The sequence below is a fragment of the Misgurnus anguillicaudatus genome, chromosome 25, assembly GCF_027580225.2.
Source record: "Misgurnus anguillicaudatus chromosome 25, ASM2758022v2, whole genome shotgun sequence".
Taxonomy (NCBI): Eukaryota; Metazoa; Chordata; class Actinopteri; order Cypriniformes; family Cobitidae; genus Misgurnus; species Misgurnus anguillicaudatus.
In genome coordinates this window covers 17,817,157-17,840,197 of record NC_073361.2, presented here as the reverse complement: position 1 = coordinate 17,840,197, position 23,041 = coordinate 17,817,157, and the positions used below count along the sequence as shown (strand labels likewise).

The window sequence follows — 23,041 nt, the reverse complement described above, 5'->3', positions numbered from 1 at the left end:
TGCTGACCTGTGTGTGAGATGAGTGGGTGTTCCGCTTTGTGGCAGGGGGACTCAGGGGCCCGTGTGGCCCCCCGGCAGGGCACTCCTCTGGGAAACAGCAGCAGAAGGCTGTGGAGCAGGACGAGGCAGCGGGCCAGGGGTGTTCCCTCTGCAGGGGGAGCCATGGGGGTCCACGGGACTCTGCTCAATACTGCAGGGGCATAGGGCACTGGGTATCTGTCACTGGACACTACAAGGAGAGAGAAAGTGAGAGAGAATGACTGAATGAGTATGACAAGGCTTGTAGATTTCAGTGGTGGCACTGTATTTAACTTTAAAACTAAAAATGCTAGGTAATTTCAACCTATGGTTGAGTAAAATATGGACAAACCCAATTGTTGGGAAAAAGAACCTAGACAGAAAATATGAAAATATGACATTTGACACAGACATCGGTTATAATTAGAGCTGTCAAAAGATTGATCATGATTAATCGCATACAAAATATAATATACACTCAATACTGTGTTTGACCCCCTTTCGCCTTCAAAACTGCCTTAATTCCACATGGCATTGATTCAACAAGGTGCTGAAAGCATTCTTTAGAAATGTTGGCCCATATTGATAGAATAGCATCTTGTAGTTGATGGAGATTTGTGGGATGCACATCCAGGACACATAGCTCCCATTCCACCACATCCCAAAGATGCTCCATTGGATTGAGATCTGATGACTGTGGGGGCATTTTAGTACAGTATTCACTCATCATTGTCATGTTCAAGAAACCAATTTGAAATTATTCAAGCTGTCACATGGTGCATTATCCTGCTGTAGGTAGCCATCAGAGGATGGGTACATGGTGGTCATAAAGGGATGGACACGGTCAGAAACAATGCTCAGGTAGGCCGTGGCATTTAAACGATGCCCAATTGGCACTAAGGGGCCTAAAGTGTGCCCGGAAAGTATCCCCCACACCATTACACCACCAACCTGCACAGTGGTAACAAGGCACGATGGATCCATGTTCTCATTCTGTTTATGCCAAATTCTGACTCTACCATCTGAATGTCTCAACAGAAATCGAGACTCATCAGACCAGGCAACATTTTTCCAGTCTTCAACTGTCTAATTTTGTTGAGCTTGTGCAAATTGTAGCCTCTTTTTCCTATTTGTAGTGGAGATTGAGTGGTACCCGGTGGGGTCTTCTGCTGTTGTAGCCCATCTGCCTCAAGGTTGAGCGTGTTGTGGCTTCACAAATGCTTTGCTGCATACCTCGGTTGTTATTTCAGTCAAAGGTGCTCTTCTATCAGCTTGAATTAGTCGACCCTTTCTCCTCTGACCTCTAGCATCGACAAGGCATTTTTGCCCAAAGGACTGCCGCATACTGGATGTTTTTCCCTTTTTACACCATTCTTTGTAAACCCTAGAAATGGTTGTGCGTGAAAATCCAAGTAACAGAGCAGATTGTGAAATACTCAGACAGGCCCGTCTGGCACCAACAACCATGCCACGCTCAAAATTGCTTAAATCAACTTTCTTTCCCATTCTGACATTCAGTTTGAAGTTCAGGAGATTGTATTGACCAGGACCACACCCCTAAATGCATTGAAGCAACTGCCATGTGATTGGTTGATTAGATAATTGCATTATTGAGAAATTGAACAGGTGTTCCTAATAATCCTTTAGGTAAGTGTATGTGTGTGCACTGTGTGTAATTATTTTGTATATAAATACACACACATGCATGCATTTAGAAAAACTGTTTAGCAGTTTTACAAGTATTGACAAAGAAGGCATAGAAGGGCAAGGCAATTAATACTATACTAACAAAATATATACACAAAATATAGATTTTAACCCAACAGTTGGGTTTGTAAATATTTTACCCAATTATAGCTTGAAATAACTAGCATTGTGTTTTTTTTAGAGTAAAGTCATTATGCAGCAGTATTACATATTATGCTTAAATAGATAACAAAATGAGCAAGTATGTGTAAAATGATTGATATTCATTCACATGAAAAGAGTGACATTCATATAAGTCAACAAGCTATTGAAAGAGAACACACAGCCACATACCAGACAAATATAAATGCAACATGCAATTGGAAATCTTTGCTCCAATCACCTCAGTCATGTCTGTTATGTGACTACAGTAATTGCTTATAGCATCCATGTACATTGATAACAGATCTTTATTGAGGTAAGCAAGAGGTTTTATTATACTGTAGTTTCCACAGAGATTTACATTTTTGGATGTACTGAAAGGAGTGAAGAGGGCGAGAGGGGCCACCATACAAAAAAGTAAGACATGAGTAAAAGAGTGTCAAGCGCAGCGTGTAGCCAGATAAAGAAAATGCAGCTGTTGAGGTCTTCATCTTTGACCTCTCTTCCACGAATCAGCACAGATGCGGTCCTCTAGCACGTCTGAAATGGCATACACCATCAGAGAGCACACCGCAAGGGCCCTTCACACTGCATTCACATGCAGTAAAACTCCAGTGAAGCTTTGCTCTCATGAGATACTTAAATTGTGGTTATAGATTAAGTTTATAATGGCCTGATGCACATGAACTCTTCAGGATCTGATTGCAGGTCTACCTGATGGACTTTTAAGCACGATCTCACCATGTTGATGCCAAGCACCTGTATCACTGGTTTACTAGAGCCTGTCAATCGCAATATCTCTCCATCTGGTTCTTTCTTAGGATAGTAACTCAACAGTATGAGAGATAGAATTGAGTCAAGGTCTGAAAAGGCCGGTACAGAACTCGATTACGCCTAAGTTGCCCTCATCAGCAGAGACCACAGGGACTTTCAGAAAACGACAGCGCTGGTTTGAATTGCCTGATGGTGCTGATGCTTTTGGAGATGCATGTCTGTAGGCTGGATCATGCACTAGTGCCGCTGAATTTGTGTGTAGCGTTTTGTTAGCACATGGTGGGCATGGAATAGAGTCAAAACCCACTTACTGTCTTTCTGTCAAAACACACTGATATCTATTACATCTGTAAACCCCCATGGAAAATTAATGCAAAATAAATATCAAATACAAAAGGGTATTACTTTACAATAATGTTGTATTTGTTAACATTAGATAATGCATTAGTACAAACTAACACTGAACAATACTTCTGCAGCATTTATTAATCTTGTTTAATCTATTGTAACTAGGGCTGTCAAGCGATTAATCACAATTCATCGCTTACAAACTAAAAGTTTATTATGCAATTATTATGTATAAATACACAAAAAGTAATGTATATCTATCTATCTATCTATCTATCTATCTATCTATCTATCTATCTATCTATCTATCTATCTATCTATCTATATATATATATATATATATATATATATATATATATATATATATATTAGGGCTGTCAAAAGATTAATCGCAATTAATCGCATACAAAAATAAAAGGTTGTTTTTGCATAATATGTGTTTGTGCACTGTATATATATATATATATATATACGTTTCTGTTTGTGTCACTGTCACGTATTGGTTACTCAACTTTTTTGTTCCATTGTCGCTTCGGTTTAGGGTTAGATTTACATAAAATGACATCCCTACCCAAACCCAACTCTAACCCCACTGTCAGGCGACATTTGGTTAAAGTTTAAAAAATATAAAAGAATTAGTCTTGTATCTTTTTTTAATAAATACTTAAAGTGACATACTAACGCAAGCACCAAATCTAACCCTAAACTGAAGCGACAATGGTTTGAAAATAGGACAAAAAAGTTGAGTAACCAATACGTAACAGTGACACAAACAGAAAAGCGTGACATGTTCACGCTCAAACGCGGCGAAACGTTGGCCAATACGTGCCTATAGGTACATAATTTTGTGATATAGGGTTGCAACATATATATATGTGTGTGTGTTTATAGATACATAACTATTACACACAGTACACACACATAAATTAAGTATACACAAACTTTTATTTTGTATGCGATTAATTGCGATTTATCGCTTGACAGCCCTAGATGTAACTGTTAACATTATTCACTAACATGAAAAATTGTGTTTAACTAATACTAAAAAAGATTAATTAATGCTAAAAAAGCCTTTATCGGTCACTGTTAAAGGTGCAGTGTGTAAATTTTAGCGGTATCTGGTGGTGAGGTTGTGAATTGCAACCAATGGCTCAGTCCACTGCTTACCCCTTGCTTTTGAAACACATAGAGAAGCTACGGTAGCCGCCACTGGACAAAAATGTCATCATCGGAGACAACTTAGTAAAAAAAGTTTGTCCATTAAGGGCTTCTGTAGAAATATGGTGGCTTAAATTGGCGACTTCCATGTAAGGGTATGTAAGGGTCTGTGTATGTAGATAAAAACGTCTCATTCTAAGGTAATAAACACATGAAGGTTCAATATAAAAAGGTCTTTATACACCCCTGATAATATAGTTTTATATATTATTTTGCATTTCTGTCAAAAGATCCTTCTGAAAATTACACACTGCACCTTTAATTTATGTTAGCTTATGTTTTTACTAATGTTAATAAATACAACCTTATTCTATTACCAAAAAGTACATTAAGTACATGTACTGTCTGAATATTTACAAAATAAAATACCTATTATACTACTTTGAAAAAAAGAACATTGTGCCTTTATATAGTTGATCCAAACCTATACTGTATGCTTATATGCTGTTATTTTTCTTATAACAAACAAGCACAGTTAAAATGTAAGTATTAGTATTTAAAAAGTGAACAATTTTATTTGTATTAAATTGTAGTTATCCATAAATACATTTGCACACAAAACATTTTGTATCGTAGCTATTCCCAGAGCTCTAAACACGTATCTATTAGCATTGTTTTGTGTTACCTGATATGCTTCTGGTCTCATGAGAGTCAGCTGTTGTGTATAACAGCCCTATAAGGAAATATAAGCTAGGCAGAGCTGTGGCCTAACACATTGAGTTGTTGTGCTTACGTGGACCATGCGTATTCGAATCTGGCTTGCATTTAGTGATTTCCTGAAATTCATTTCTACCAAATTAAGGATGGAACCCCTACCAAAAAAGGGAACAATTGCAACTGCAAGCTTAACCAATTATCACCAGAACAACAGAGTGTCTGGTCATTAATGTGTCATACAGAGGACACAAGCTGGGAGATTTCTTTAATCATAGCTGCACATATGACAAAATGAAATATTGCTGCTATGGTTCGGTGTGTCATATACAAAAAATAATGATGTATATAACAGTGATGAAGCATTTTAACAGTACTACAGGCTATATATGCAGAAACCCACCCAATGTCTCTCTCTCTCAATGCATACAGTGCAGACTAAGTGGCTTCTTCCTGCCTCAGCCTGTTAAACTGTCCTCTCCTAATATAGGAAAAGTAATGGGCGAGTACAATGGTCAATATGATCTAATTATTTCGGCAATAACATCAGATCCATCCCATATTACATTCTCCCACTGCAGTCTTTACATTAGTAAAATATTGAAAAAACATTTAGCGTTGAACTGCGCTCTATATAGCAATATACTATATAAATAATTCTGCTTATGCCGGGATGCATACAAACCAGAAAATATGGTCATAGCTTAAAAGAAAACAGGACGAGATATTTCAAACAGCTTTAAAGGCCGGTCAACAAAACAATGTTTAGGTCATTATGCAATACAGCTGTCGTGAGAGCTCATCTAATACACTTTAAATGAAACTGTATGGTACTATAAACTTATGTATTTTATCTGTGCTAGATGCTTGTGTCAAAACCTTCAACAATGGAGTTCAAACCCTCTCTGCCTCATACTGTGGATACATCTTCCTCTTTCATACCAGATAAGACGCATGCTGTAAAACCCCAGACTTCACCCAGAGAAAAACCAATAACGGTAAGAGATGAGGAAGTTAGGTTTACCAGAGATTGACAGGAAAGAAACACAAACCAGCGCAGACAGTCACAGAGAGCGTTTTTGTTTCCTGTAGATCAATTTCAGTCCTTCCAGTCTCTGCTTTTAACTCTGCTGTTCTTGATGTCTCCACTAATATGGATATTTCCACCAAAACCCTTGAGGCAAGTGGACTGAGAAAGCATTAGCAACATCTGGTCCAGAGAACAGAAAGCACAGGTTGTCTGGTTCAGGAAGACTCCAGGCATTAATACACATAATGCATAATTAAAGGACATTTTCATATGAGCTCCGGAGGACTGAATAAGGCTCGGTTGTGCTGTCTGAATCATTGTTCTCCAACTGCAAAAATATCTTAATTGGCCATAAGTGTTAGGATTATCAGTATCACATGGGTTGATGTGGCTTGTACCACTACTGTAAAAAAATGCAGCAAAAGTTAAAATAACTCTGTTTTGCAAGTCATTTCAACCTACTTTTTTAAGTTTTGACCTGTGATATATTGACATAACTTAGAAAAACAACTTAAATTTTTACATATATATATATTATGGGGGGGCCACACAGGAAATAATTAATAACAAAAACTGAATTTATAGTTATAAGTTTGAATATATAAATATAAACCATGAATATATAAATATAAAGTCTGAATATATAGTTAAATGTCTGAATGTAGTTAGAATATAGTTAGATTTTGGTATAAAAGCATGTTTCACATCGCCTATTTTTGCCATGAACCATCGATTTAGACAGAAAGGGGCCATACGACCAGCATGACCAACTACAGGTTTGCTTTTTTACACTGTACATACTATAAGGGAGCAACCCATTCTACCAAAAAGCTTACAAATGACACGCAGTGTGATTATCGTGCAATAGATACACCAAATTCCGATTTTGCGTGCATATGATACGCCAGTCCCTCCCATTCACCCACATGGCGAATCGTTTCGTGACGTTTTATTTATTGTTTTCTAATTTGTTTTCTGTTTTTTTCCCATTTTCGCTTGGGTTTAGGGTTAGAACAACTTTTTGTTATATAAAAATGACATCCTAACCCAAACCCCAACTCTAACCCCAACTCCAAGCGACCATGGCTTAAATATAGATAAAAACATAGAGAAACCTGTATATTAAATAACCTGCTTAAATAAATGTGAAATCTAACCCTAAACCCAAGCGAAAATGGTTTAAAAAACAGAAAACAAATAAGAAAACGATAAATAAAACGTGACGAAACGATTCGCCATATAAGTGAATGGGAAGGACTGGCGTATCATATGCACGCAAAATCGGAATTTGGCGTATCTATTGCACGATAATCACACTGCGTGTCATTTGTACGCATCTTGGTGAGAACGGGTTGAGGGGAGAGTATGGTTATGCCCCGTTTACACAGAGGATAGACGCATATATTTCCCTGCGGTTTGGCCTATCATTTACACGAAAACCCAGTTTTTATCACTGAAAACGAAAGTGGAGATTACTGATAACCCCGGTGTTGCTGTGTCAACTGGGAGAAACAAGGTTTTAGGTTCTGAAACATCACATTATGTGCCAGAAATGCTAAACGTCATGTGAGCGCCCTATGAAAGGAACAGGAAGTCTCTCGTGTTATTCATTGGTGTCGATTCTGAGGATTTTGATTGGCTTGCATGGCTTTATTCCTCTCCCTACACTGCCGCCCATAGGTTTGGCATAGTTATTATGGCGCTCGATGGCGTATTTATGCGGGTTGTTATTATTGAAAATGGAGGCGGGGAAATATTTGTTTCTCTAAATACCCGGCTATGTGTAAATGTGGCCTTATTGTCACAAAAAATATACAGTTAATGTAGTTAATTAACTGTATATATATATTTACTATAATTTTATGAAGAATATAAAAAAAACTACCCTGAGCCTACCCCCAATCATATATACATATGCAAATACATATAAACGGTTTCATTGGGTGCATTTGCGTTGTCGCACTTACGAAAGCCATTTATGTTGTTACTACAGTATACGCATATATTAATATATCTATGTATATATGGCTGAGGTATGATCATGAGACCCAGAAAATGTTTGGTGACATTTTTTAAACGGACAGAGAAAGTGTTGAAAATGGAGTTAATCAAAAAAGTTTTTTTTAAAGAGACTGAGAAAATGTTGTGCATGCAAACTGTGTGATGTTAAAGAATGGAAGGAGTTAAAATAAAGTTCAACACAGCCTATATGATCACATGGGAACAGCTGGCATTTCACAAAGTTTACCTTTCAGATATTACTTAAGAAGACTTGATGTGTGCAATCCTTACAAAACTGAACCTTGGTTTGACTAGTAATCACAGTCTTATTTTTATTTAAACCATATTCACAAATTCACTATGGTCTCACCATAAAAACCATGGTATCTTTAGTAAAACTATGGTTAATTAATTGGTAATAGGTCATAAAACATACATCACTTTTACTATAATAAAACAATGGTTAATTTTCTTAGAAGTAAATCCAGATAGATTTTTAAAGTAAGTGATTTTAAAAATGGAGATCATTCTTACGTGGCACTTAAAAAATATCTTGCTGCACGTTTTGTCATAAAGCCAGTGGCTCCTGTGTTCTTTTTAATTTTTGTCTGGTGCCATGTGATAATTATTATCACTCAGTATTTAAATATATAAAATCACTGTAACAAGGACAGATTAAAATTAAGTATAACCGATTATAATTGTGACCTTTTCTGTGAAATCCACACTGAAGTCTTATAAGCTAATTATGACATTAAAGGGCACCTATTTAATTGCTAAAAACAATGTTATTTTGTGTATTTGGTATAATACAATGTGCTCGCGTGGTTTATGGTTCAAAAAACACATTTTTAACATACCATAAATTTTTGTAGCTCCAGATTTCCCTCTCTTCCTGAAACACATTGATTTTGTACAAAACTCATTGATTTTGCGTCACCGTTTATATTTGGGGTTTGTACCTTTTGCATATCGTTAACATGTACTAACACACACTTACACACCAAAGGAAATGTAAAAACGTGAATCGGATAATTTGTGCTCTTTAAAGGTGTAGTGTGTAGATTTTGGCAGCATCTAGTGGTGAATTAGCGAAATGCACCCCTCCCTTTCGGAGCACATAGAGAAGCTTCGGTAGCTGTCACAGGACGAACATGTAATTGCCTGAGACAATGTAGTGGCAAACGCGCTCTGTATAACAGTTTGTCCGTTTAAGGCTACTGTAGAAAAATAATGGCGCAAAATGGCGGCTTCCATGTAAGGGGACCCACAGTGTATGTAGATAAAAAACGCTTATTCTAATGCTGCGTTTACACCAGCCGCGGTAGAGGCATGAAGCGCGAGTGATTTCAATGTTAAGTCAATGTGAAGACGTGTTGACGCGCATATGGAGGTCTTGCGGGCCGGATGAGGCGTTTGGCGCGGCGTGAAAGACGCGATTCCGCCTCTTCTGTGCGTCTAGTTTGCGTGAATGGCGAGAATTGAGCGCCTGGCCTGGTACGCGCTAATGGTGCTTTTTGTGCATTTTGCGTTTGACGCGAATTGCCGGCTGACGCCCGAGTTGAACATTTTTAACTTTGGCGGAATTTCGGGCTGCGTTAACCATTTAGGAGCCTGCTTGCTGCTTAGGCGCCAGCCACGCCCGGAGTCACTCATTCAACCTGAAGGAACGCTTGATATTGTCCGTAAGCAGTCACCCGGAGCTGTATGACACAAGTTCTTATTTCTATAGAGACAGGAATAAAAATGACTTCGCTTGGAAGAGTGTTAGTGAGGACATTGGGCAACCTGTTAAGTTGTAAATACACATTTCACTTTTGAGTCACATGACATTTATCGACCCGCGCCCTTTATTTTCCCCCTAGGTAAGTCTCTTGATAAATGCACAATCAACACCAGTCATCTTGCAAACAGATAACCGCATAGCACTTGCCCATCCCACAAGAAGCGGCTTTTGCCTCTGATGCACGTCAAATGCTTGCTTTTTCCGCGCATCTACTTCGCTCTAGACGCGCAAATGCATTCAAACTGTTCAAGCGGCAAACTAGACGCAGTAGACGCGATTTTGATGCCTGAAACGCGGTTGGTGTAAACGCAACATAAGGTAATAAAAACAATAAAGTTCATTATGTAAGGTCTTTTTTACATCACTGAAAACATAGTTATTTATATTATATTGCATTGCTGTCAAAATAAACCTTTTAAATGTACACACTGTACCTTTAAGTCATCAAAGGTTTGATTTGACATTTATTTCAATCTTTGACATGGTCTTACTCAGTCAGTATTAAAGATAAGAAGGCTATATGTTCACATAATGCTCTTTCATTATTATGTGAAAAACAGTAAACAAAACAAAAAAATGATTTAAGCCGTGTTTTTGTGTTTTTTACGTGGGTGACAATCACGGAAATGTGACAACTATTCCTGGTTTCCCACGATAGTGTAACCCTAAGAACAACACAGAACATAGTGTGCTCAAGGACATCCTGCTACTTTATCACAGAAAACACAATTTTGAATATTTTGTATATTTTATTCCACAAATTTGCAATTCCAGTGAATGTTTCTCCCCTGGTGCCACTCATTGTAGCAAATTTTTCAAAAAGAACTTGTCAAGATCACATTGTTTCCAAGTGAACTAATACATGTAAAACCACCCTGACGCCTGAAAAACTGAATCCAAAACAGCCAATCGGAATGATCCTAGGCTAGCAACTATAAGAAACAGTTCATGTATAGTTTGTGGTTAGAAAATTATGCAAATAATGTGAATCAGGAGTGTTTAAAAAGATAACTGAAATCTGTTTTGGATTTTAGAAAGTATGCAAGTCAATGCTGTCATGAATGTTTTCCGAGCCAGACAGTATACTACAACAAATACAAACATTTCCATTTAATACTTTGTGTTCCCATTTTCCCACTATTGAATCCCACTTTGATCTTTCCCTACAACTCTGAACTGTCACCAGAGGCAAGACTGAGCATCAAAAAAGCATAAAAGTGAAGTGATATGAGGCTTTGAGCAAATAACAACTAACACAAAACAGTTTACTATGTCAGTCTGTAAACATTTACTGTTTCTCAAGGCGAGACTGAAATTTTCCGCTAACAGCCTCCTTATCATCTACTGATATTTTTCTCAGCCAGACAGAACCATTTCCATCTCTAATCTAATGCTGTTTTCAGGTCCAACGCTCTCTCAAACGGTTAACCCAATACCGTTCGAACATACTGCTCATCTGAATGAACAACATCAGTCAACCGGACAGCCAGTCGCTGATCTTAAACTCCTAAATGCATATCTGTGTGCACAAGCTGATATTCATCAAAAAGAGAAGAAAATAAGAATACAAAACCTTTATTTCTCCCACGCTTTGCCAGCCAACCCAACTGGACAAAATTGATGGCGGGCTTGGCTAGAAGTGTATTAAACTTGTTTAGAATAGGCAGCCACAATTGCAGGCTAGTTACGAAAACAATACTACTTAAAAGCTGACATTGAGGGTTACGTTCAGTGCAAAAGCTATGGAGCTGTTAAAGAGTAGTTTTGGGCTGGATGGCCACAGACAAAGTCAGATTTAAATTTGGGACAGCAAACCCAGCAATTTCAAACCGTCACACCCTAACTCTCCTAAGGTATCCAGGGTTTATTTTTAACCGTCTGTTTCTCTTCTAGCCTCTTTGATGAAACCAGCGCTGACTATGCTTGATATTTAACAGACTGACACATAGCTTTCCCGATGTTGAAAGGACGCTTTGGCACTATAGTTATGCGGCTCTGTCAAGAGCAGCCGGTAATCACTAAGCGCTCCGTCACGAAAGCATTTTCACAAAAGACCCTCAGGCTCTTAAACATTTAAAGTGTATTTGTTAAGGTGGGTTTAACCTTTATCTTGAAACAACAACTTTAGATCAAGGTTGATGTTTTACAAAGTCACCACTGCACAGCTATTGCTGACCATTACCATCTATACATTTTTTTCTTTAAACTTTTAAAAAATATATCAACACACGAGCCAAGATTCAGGTTGAAAGTACACAGGAAAAAAGGTACGAAACTATACCTTTCTGTCACTGGAATGGTACTCTAAAATGTTACATTTTAGGAGTACAAAACAGTCAAATGTACCTTAAAAGTACGTAAAATACCCTTTTTTGTAACATGGCTGCAGGAGGCGCAATGATATTACACGGCGCCCAAAAATTGTCCCCTGCCATTGAAAGTTACTAAGGGGACTTTTTTCGGCTGCTGCGTAATATTATTGCGCCTCCTGCAGCCATGTTACAGCAGCAAAGTCCTTGATTATTACACCACAATGAGAGTATAGTTCCTAGCCATATCCAGTCCCTCCAGAAAAACGCAATTATAGTTCAATGCAATCAGCCAAAGTCTGTATATTTATGCAGCGCATTTTTTAAAATACACAGCACTTTAGCCGCATAAATTGCAGATTTCTGCGCGCAAAATATGCGGGGCTTGCATGATTTCATAATCTCCGCATTTTCCTAGCAGAAAATCACATATATCTTAGCAGAAAGTTGAAAAATTTTGCATTTACTTCACACAAGCGCAGCCATGTCCCCTGTTGCCAAGGGAACGTTATGAAGTGACGTAATTACTCGACGTGAACATCAATGAAAAGCTGCAAAAGCTAAAAACAGTTTTTGCAAGTTCCTGCAATTTCATCGCATCAAATTGCATAAATATCCCGCATATTCCAGCACATTTTTTAAGAAAACGTATCACAAGATCGGGATTTTTGCCCGCAACAATCACAAAAAAAGGACTGCATATCTGCCTAGAAAATCACAACTTTTAATTTTCTGTCGGTCTAAGTACACGATGTAACTACAGAAGAGTCAAGTTTTAAATAGGAAAAATATCCAAACTCTGGTTATCTTTCAGCAAGATGCTAATGGTCAAATCAGATTCAATGGATTGTGCTAAGCTATGCTAAAAGTGGTACCGCCAGACCCGGAGATCGGCTGAATGGATTCTAAAACGATAAAAATCAAATGTTTAACTCTAGAGGGGGCTTGAAAATTAGTATATTTTCAATAAGTGGAGTGTCCCTTTAAGGTACTGTAATGTACCCAAAAGGGTAAGCGAACGCCGACTGCCAGCTTTCTTTAGCTTTTCGCTTTGGTTGCTGTGATACTTCTGCTTTGTTTATCAGTTGTTGTACGATGTGACGGTTGGTTGTTGTGATATTTGTCCCACCCCTCCTCCACTGTGATTGGACGGGCGTGTGAAAACTGACATTGACGAGTTGACTATTTTTTAACTCTCGGCGCTCAGGGCTAAAAAAAACGCCAGCTGCTGGCTTTTCCGAAAAATGACGCGTTTCCATTGGAAACAATTGAAAACATACGCACGCGTAAAAGCTTTGGTGTGCACGCCCCCTTAAGGCACTAAAGGAAACCTTACTGTTGGTTTACACCAAACGCGAAGCGTGCAATCGCATCGTGTTGCTCGCTCTAGATTACTCGCGGGACTTAACTTCGTGTCATGCAAATTTTTCACTCGAGTTGAATATTTTCAACTTGGCCGAAGACGTGTTTGAGGTGAATAGTGCGTGTTTTTACGGCAAACGCGCAGCTCATTTCGCGTCATTCGCATCGCCCCACGCGAGGATGCGTCTGATTGTGTCTTTGCATTGACTTTGTATGTAATCTACTCGCGCAAATCGTTGAACTCCCATCTGGTGTAAACCCACAGTTAGGGTACCACCCCAGTGACAGAAAAGGTATAATTTTGTATATTTTCTCTGACAAATGTATCATTGTTGGGTTAAGTCATCATTTTATGCTGCTGTTTCGCCCCAGATGAGAACATACTGTAATTGGGTGGGGTGCTTAATCTCTGAATTTGCTTTAACAACACCATATCCTTCAGTCACAGAAGCTAAATAACAATAATCATGCACGTCTTTAAAATTATATGAACCTTTTGCTTGTTTTACCGGCATGTACTATAATCTCTTTATAGTGATGCTACCTATAAGAACATTTTATTGCTCGATTGGTTTCGCTTCATAGCTCAAGAGATTTCAGATATTTCTCTGTTTGGTTCAACACACAGAAAGGTAAAAGAAATCACAGACTTAAAGTGCTAAAGTCTTCTGCTTGTCTGGTTTTTCCCATGTGAAACAGACCATAGTAACATCATGTGTCCCTTCTCTAGAGTTTTATTCGATTTTGCAAACATATATCACATATACCAAACTATCAAAAATCAAAAAGACCTACAATATTTATCTGAGCTATGCAGTTAAGGTGAATTTAATTTGTTATAATTGCTGGTCAACACTTCTATGTCTCATATTTGCCTATTTTTATTTCATCTACAATGTAAGCAATTGTAGGAGAAACACAGCATGAGGCTTCAATTAATAGAAATATAATTTTAAAGAAATATAACTGCACTGTCAGAAAAAAATGGTCCCAAGCTGTCATTGGGGCAGTACCAGAGCCGGAGTGGGACTCATTTACAGCTTATGAGTTTATGACTGACTATATTAAAATAATATCATTATCATATATCACCCGCAAATTACGCGAGTGGGGCTAAATAAGTACTGGCAGGGGACAGCAACCTTCAACCAGGTGGCAAAAAAAAAAAAACAGTCCGGCCCACCGAGAATTGTCCTGGTCCTCCCTATGGCCAATCCGGGCCTGGGCAGGACCCTTTAAAAAGGTCCTAATATGTACCATTTAGGAACAGATATGTATATATTTGGTACCAATATGTACGAGGTACTAATAACTCTTTAGGTGCAAAGGGTTACTTTTTTTTACCATTTATTGACAATGTGAGAACTAAGTCTTCTGACTTAATACCAACCATGGTTTTCTCTGCAAAAGCCATATCAAATCGGACTCATAAACCGAATCATTTTTTACTCGACAGAGTTCAGATATAATCCAAAAGGTCTAAAAAGCTTTGGTTGCTGAGACATTTAAATGCCAAACCATGACATAGGCGGTGGGCTATCCCCCACATCAAAGAATCCTTTCAAGACGTAAACCTTCACAAGCTCTCAGACAAGAAGATAACAAGAAAAGTCAAACATTATTTTAGGTTGTACAATTCTATAAATCATGCATGGAAGCACACATATTGACTGACTGAACTCAAGTGCCCAATTGTTGTGAATTGCCCCATATGTGCTTAACCTGACATAAAACTCCTATTGAAAGGCATGCAGTTCTTTTTAACCCATCGTTTTCTACCTAACGCCCAGGCAAGCGCAAACACGCACCCCTGGAGGTACACAGATAAGGCTCATATTACCTGTCGCTTTGAACGTTTGACATTTTTAGGGGTTTAATTACACGCTTGGCCACCAAGAGCTGGCTGAACGTTGCAGCAAATGACACTATCACCATCCGCAGCTGCATATCAGCATTGTAGTAATGTGGTCCTTCAGCATTTCAACGCTTTCAACCTTTTATGAATAAATAGGGGGCATATTCAGAAGTGAACCTCAAATTCAAATGGTAATTTGGCTTTTTTATTCATGCAGAAAACATTGGGCGGATCGCTCTTGCCCCCACATTGTTCATTTAGTAATTTTTACTATTGGGTCTCCAAATGTAACGTGATTGGTGCCTATGAGAAACAACCAAAAGATCAAATTTTTACATTTTCATTCCTGTCGTCGGCACATCTGAATGTGGAACACACACAAATGATTGATGTGACAGATTTCACAAAGCTGTGCAGAACGTAATTTAGGAGAAGTCTTGCAATGTGAAACTGATTTAAACCATGTTAAGCTGCATAAAGCAGAAGGATAAATCTTTTATCGGTTTTTAAATGTGGCACATCTGCAATCAATGTCGCATTCGGCACACACGTTTACACTAAGAGAGCCAGGTGGTGGTGTGTGCGACTTAATCAGGTTAGAAACTGTGGCACAAAGATAATAACAAGAATTTATTCTGCCGTACAATTAAACTCTTTAAACAACTTTACTGAAAAGACTATGGAGACGATCGCTGTGCATATGGGAAAAAGGTCGATGCTTTGATTTTGTTTATTAAGTCCTCAGATATGCAGAGGGTGGAAATGTAAATAATTACTCTGCTCCAGTGGAACCAATTAATCACACGTGTGGAGTGTCATTTATTTGTCCCATAAAAGAAGAAGTGAGACACACAGGCAGCGACAGAGAGAGAGAGAGCAATGCAGTCCAGCTGTGACCAACGAGATGTCCTGCCAGGACTGAGCATGTCGCACAGCTGCACAGATAGTTTAGCTGACTTACACTCCTAAAAATAAAAGTGCTACAAAACAAAAAGGCTCTTCATAGGGATACCATAGGAGGACCATTTTAGTCCCCCACACAACCATAAAGTTAAAATGTTGTTTCTTTTCTACCTTTTTACAGTCATATTCAATAACAAAGACCCTTTTGTGAAACAAGGTCCTTTATGAAAGCATAAAGCCAAAAATGTTTCTTCTATGCCATCATGTAGCACCTTTATTTTTAGGAGTGTAGCGGTGAGTCGGGCAGATTACAGCACTTTCTACCTGTGACACCACTTCTAAAACAACCAAACGATCACAGTGCCGTCAGCATAAAGAAACACAGACTCTCTTGTTATCCTCTGAGCAATTTGCTGATCATATTTTAACACCTGTATGCAGACAACTGCAAACAAGTGTTAAAAGAATAAGGAGATGATGATGAGAATCAGTGATTCAGTGTTTAATTCAGTGTTCACAAACTTTTATAATACTGCTACAGCAACATCGCTAAACCTCAAGAGGTATGATACATCACTGATATCACACCAAAAATGTGTTTTTTTATGTCTATATTATTTAGCTAAAAGTGTCGTTCACAAATGTATAAAATTGTTTATGTAAATTATACATTAAATACATTAATTTGCGCTTTCATTAATTATAATCATTAATCACAATTGGGAACTGTATGGGAATATGAAGAGTTTGGTTTCAAAACACGATAAATGCCATTTAAAAAAAGTTACAGCCAAAATCAGTATTGTACGGAGCCCCTAAGGGGACATGGAGCAAAAATTGAATAAAGTTTAGTTTCACATGCGCACGTGAAACTATCACGTTGTTTCGCGTGTGCACTTGAAAGCCAAAATTTTTACGTGCGCATGAGAAAGTTTTGCGTGAGCACATGAAACTACATTTTAGATTTTTTTTTACTACAATGTCACTTTGAAGTTCGGTAGTATTGCATCTGGTCAGTTAGGGATGTGACAATTACCGGTTTCACGATTAATCATGATACAATGTCCTGACGGTTAGAATTCTCGTTTAAAATGTAATTATCATTACAACCATGTTTGATTACCGTGATTTTGAAAACTCGTGGTAAATCCTGTCCAGACAGAATCAGCTTGACGCAGGCGCGCGCATGCAACATTGGTTTTTGGAGAAGGCGTGGCGGAAGGCAGTAACAGGAGCACTGTGTTTTAATGCGTTGCTTATGTGTGCATTTGATGTTCTTATTTAAGGTACTGTTCATTAAAACAAGTTCATACATCTCAGGGCTCCATGTTAATGTTCATTTAATGCAGGGGTGTCCAATACGACCAGTCGATCGCAAATGCACATAAGTTAACAACTGTGTATGCTGCTCCATGCCTCCACCAGCTTCGGAAAACACAGCGCCAAATTCGCATTATGGTCTTAAAAACATGTCTTTTTGAGATGCTGTGCATTTCTTCTCAAGTGTGTTTTTATAAATCTTATGCCTGCCCGCTTATAAATCGTCTAACTTCCGAAATTTGGATGCACATTCTTGCCTTCATGCAGGAGTTGATCCACACGCACGGTGTATGTGCGCGCGATCGTTCGACCGACCGAAAGAGAGAGATGCTTCTGATAATGTTGTCATTTTCTAGTTTATAACATCAAAACCGCATCTCCGCTATTCCACTATTAGTACTCGGCATGTACTCAAGGATTTTTTTTAACTCCTCAAAAAGAATGGAGTAATGGTGACAGCCATAAAATTCAACGTAGAGATAGTCCTCCTAACACACATTTAAAGTGTTATTAAAAAATTAAAAAGTATTTTGTTAAAAAATGTAATTTAGCAGGTAGGTCTTGTCGGCTTTATCATTTTAAAAGTAAATTTGCCACACAAAAAAGGCTGGACACCCCTGATTTAATGTTTATGCTTAAAAAGTGCATATAGCTGCTAATTGTATTAGTTGTTTGCTGATTTTAGAAAATAAAACTTAAAATGTTAAAATGTTTTCAGCGTGTGTATCAGTTCTTTTTGAAATTTCCATCTCAATTTAAGAAAACCATGATAATATTGATAAACGTGATGACTTTGGTCACTATAATCCCATCCCTATGGTCAGTACTGAGAAGTAAATTCTTCATTTTATGCAAAATTTGATATCCGCCGTGTTATTCTGCCATCTTTTTTTCCTTTTTTCCAAACCACAACAAACGCCAGTCCTCTTTCTCTGCAGAATGCAATAAATCCGCTCAACAAATCACAGCGCACCATTCCAAGCATTGTAAACAATGGTGGTGCTTTGAATACACATGGAATCCTAGTTTTCCTCATCTACTTCGTGATCAACAAACAAACCAAACCAAAATAATACTTGTTTTGATGGCATTGATAAACCTGTGGTGGTTTTCTGTGGGGGAGAAGAAACGTAAGCCATCAAAATCAAATAATTTACTTGAAAAAAACTTGAAAAAAGAAAAAATGTCACCTGTTCTCCCGACAGCATCAAGCTTCTGTCATGCTAACACATTGACCCCAGGAGATCTTATGAAAAACTTTCCATTGTGTTACTCGAAGTCAACGAAAATCGGACCAAAACATTTTACAGCTGATCGCTGTCAAAAAACGTTCAGCGATGACGTCCCAAGGATGATAGCAGCAATGACAGTGTTCTTAATAAGACGAAGTAAGTGTTTTAATTAATGCCATTGATGTTTATTTTTTAATCAGTTTATACACTAGCCAACTAAAGGAATAAAACATGGCAAAGATGAATGCACATTTATATATTGATTCAATAGATTTATATAGATTTTATAACTTGTCATAGATTTATTGCACTTTGTGGAAAAAAAATTAGTTTTTATAATAAATCTTTGAAAATCAAATTATTGATTTGAATTTGTAATGTTATTATAACCTAAAGATGCTATGTGAAAGTTTGTAACAGAAAATTGTGGTTTTCATCTCGTCACTTTCTTAATATAGAAAACACATTTTTACCGAAATTAGTCAAAATTGATTTATTGCGTTTTGGAACCAAACTCTTCATATGTTGATATTCCTAATATTTAATAATTTTTACAAAAATTGTTTCCACACCGAAACCCGCCTGTCTTAGGTTACACAAACCCCTAGTTGGAAATCACTGGAATAAGTCTTTTAAATGTTTTGTGGGCATTTGTAGACTCGTATGATTAACTGATGTTCATAAGCATTGTCTCTCGAGACCCAAAATTCAGGGCAAAGTCAGGAGACACGCATGAGAGAGAAAGAGATGTCTCTTCTGATGGCTCGCATTTGCCTGTAAAACATCGCCTAATAAGCTTATTAACATCTTGGAGGGAAGAAAAATAAGTCTGATGATTTATGCCACATTGAAATACAGCATATTATGAAATACATGAATTTTAATGTAGATCTAAACTAATTAAGGTTTTAGGAAGACTGAATAATTGCACTCCAATGGCATTATAACATGCTCGGTGTGAATTCACTCACAAACACTGAAAAACATGGATGTTATTCTCCGAAGACTCTATTAGTAATGAGGTAAACATGAGGCAACAGGCAGATGAACTCACACAATATCCTAAAGTAGAGCAAATAAGATCAATTCTTCAGAAATGCAATGATGCTATGATGATGGCAAACACTTAAAAGGGAGGAAGAAGGGAGGGAAAGCCAAACCACTGGAGACGAAGGAAGCTTCCAGCTCTTTCTCAGGACCCAATGACCCAGATCTGAAAGATTTAAACCTTTTCTGCATAGCAACAAGTCCTCTCACCATCCTGAGAAAACAGCTTTGCTTCTACCTAATTTTCCCTAATTTGATTGCTGGAAATGTCATCATTAAATGCCTAACACATTTCAACCACACTTCACTCAATAAAGGTGTTAAATGTCACAGGTGTTATTTAAATTGCCCAATCAGGTCGCATTCAGCTGCACTCGAAGCTCGACATGCAAACCCGCCAGAACGGCAAACCCTTCCAGCGCTCATAAATAAAAAATAATGCGGCCAGTGGTGCCAGTATTTGAACGCTTGGTCACACTTAAATATGTATGAATGTCAATTGCCTTGGACAACAATATATCAAACAAGTGGCATGTGCAAACCAATGCGGCTTGATCAAACTTCACTTTTCTTAGTTATTTTTGCAAATACTTTTTGATCTCAAGGTCGTTTTAGTTTTTTAATTTTCAAGTGTACACAAATCCCTCAACAGAGTGAAAGTGTGACATGTTTGTCAACTATGCAGCGCATATTTGAAATGCGACCTCTGCATTTAACCCGTTCTAGTGAGTAGTGAACACACACACACTGCACGTCATGAGAACACACACACACACACACACAGAGCAGTGGGCAGCTATCCCTACAGCGCATTCTGGTGCCAAGCTCAAGGGCATCACAGTCGCATCCTGCCAGGCCGACCTTTGCGTAAAAATTCCGACTCTCTAACCATTAGGCTACGACTGCGCCCCAGTTACCTTCTGGTCTGTGATTGTTTATCAGTCTGATTAGTGGCTAAACTGACCTCTGAAACATATACCTTGTTGAAAATTAAAAATGTTTCTGTTTCCTAAAGAGAAGGGGAGACGGCATAGATCATCGCTGTTTGAGAGGTTTGGCAGCCAGGCAAGATTTGAAGGATCTGTAGTTCACAAAGTATACATTAATTTTACACAATTATGCTAGCTCAGTGTAGTAGTTGATTTCAATTAATGAAATTTACTTATTTATTTAGCTTATTATCAGAATTAATGTACTCTAAAGGGACTCTTGATGTTGATTCTTTGCGGAAGTGTATCGGAAGTTACATTTTTCATTACACTTAAAAGTGCAGTGAATAGATTACAATCCCACAATTATTATTTTTTTTACAGTTAGTTAATGTAGGGAAGAAAGTAACAAAGCGTGGTGAAAGTAACAAAGCGATTTTCTCTGAGTCCTGATAACATTGGCATTCCAAACTATGACAGTATCTTCAGCACACAACCCTTGACAGTGCTGACAAATATCTCGTTATTTTATCACCGTTTTGCGCATCTAGGTCTGGAAAGCTGTTTTCAACCATGATAAGTAAATTCCTTAAGCTTTCTATTTTTTGCTTATAACGCGTTGTGTTTCTCGTTTTACGTGTTAAAGTACTGATCAATATACAGGTTATTTAGTGCGCTAACACATCCTGAAGTTTGACTTCTCATGCTGCGTTTACACCAACCGCGGTAGAGGCGTGAAGCGCGAGTGATTTCAATGTTAAGTCAATGTTAAGATGGAGGTCTGGATGCGGAGATGAGGCGTTTGGTGCGGCGCGAAAGACGCGTTTCCGGCTCATTACCACGTCTAGTTTACATACGAGAATGACGCGAATTGAGCGCCTGGCGCGGTATGCGTGAATGGTGCTTTTTGTGCATTTTGTATTTGACGCGAATTGCCGGCTGACGCTCGAGTTGAAAAATTTGAACTTTGGCGGAATTTCGCGCCGCCTTAACCAATCAGGAGCCTGCTTGCTGCTGTAGAGGCAGCCCCGCCTGGAGTCACTCATTCAACCTGAAGGAACGCTTGATATTGTCCGAAGCAGTCACCTGGAGCTATACGACACAAGTTGTTATTTCTATAGAGACAGGAATAAAAAGGACCTCGCTTGAAAGAGTGTCAGTGAGGACATTGGGCAACCTCGTAAGTTGTAATACACATTTCACTTTTGAGTCAGGTGACGTTTATCGACCCGCACCGTTTATTTTCCCCCTTTAGTAAGGTTACCAAATACAAACCGGTAACTCTCTCGATAAATGCACAATCAACATCAGCCATCTTGCAAACAGACAACCACATAGCACTTGCCCCCCCCCCCCACAAGAAGCGGATTTTGCCTCTGAGGCGCATCAAATGCTTGCTTTTTCAGCGTGTCTACTTCGCTCTAGACGCGCGAATGCACTCAAACTGTTCAAGCGGCAAACTAGGCGCGGTAGACGCCTTCAAACGTGGTTGGTGTAAACGCACCATCAGAGTTTTTCAAAATAAAAGTAAATATCAGGAGTTCGTGTCGGGACGAAAGTAACACTTGGTACTTTTGTCCCACTGCTAATACTGTTGCAATATGTTGAAAATGTATATTATTCTAATTTGATTTAATTTAATTTCATAGTTTCCAGTTTGTACTTTTGCTTTTGAAACATTTTATAAAACTGAAATTATTTTTTGCAAAGATAGTTGTTTTGTTTGTGCTACGTTTGACCCACCTGTGTGTTACTTTCGTCCCTGCTGACATTATAGTGAAATTATAGTAAAGTCATTTTTACATTTGTTCAAAATTCCACGTCGTATTGATAGACCTCACTTGTGAGTTATTAACCAAAGCAAAAAATATATCTCTGTCTAAAACATTATCTTTTTAAGTTTTTCTAAAAAATGGCACTTTCACCCCTGCTCTTTCCTACATCTTACAGAAGATTTGACAAACGTACTTAATAGTTTTATGAATAAATATACAGTCCGGTTATACAGATTTTTTATAATACAATGTATTTCATAATTTTCCTGTTTTCAGGATTTTTTCCTCTTATGTCCATACTATTCCTTCTTCTTACGTCTTTATTTTGATTGTTATACAGTGCTTTTTTGTAAAGCAGCTTTGCAACAAAGCAAAATTGTGAAAACTGATACAAAAATAAATTTGAATTTAACAGTAAAACATGATCAATAGAGGTAGGAGGCCATTAATGCAAAAATAATGCAGTGTCTGCAACAAAACTCACAGCTCTAGACTGTAGTTCATTATATTAAAAAAATATATATGCTGCATTGCAAATGATCGGTTTTGTTGTTTATTCTTGCATGGGAATGAAACTGCAAAGCAAACTCACTGGTATGAAAATACTGCATGCGGCAATATTCCAAGTACTA

The 23,041-nt window shown here is 38.0% G+C and overlaps 1 protein-coding gene across 3 annotated transcripts in view; it reads right to left on the bottom strand.

The window, feature by feature from the left end:
- The window catches only part of sema5a (sema domain, seven thrombospondin repeats (type 1 and type 1-like), transmembrane domain (TM) and short cytoplasmic domain, (semaphorin) 5A), a 163,181-nt gene that overhangs the window by 115,874 nt on the left and 24,266 nt on the right, over window positions 1-23,041 (bottom strand). For all 3 annotated transcript variants that reach the window (XR_008638280.2, XM_055182136.2, XM_055182137.2), the window contains exon 2: window positions 8-229. Coding sequence is in view for 2 of the 3 variants with exons in the window: in XM_055182136.2 (XP_055038111.2) it covers window positions 8-164 (157 nt within the window). In the remaining variant the exon portion in view is untranslated. The remainder of the gene's footprint in view (window positions 1-7; window positions 230-23,041) is intronic.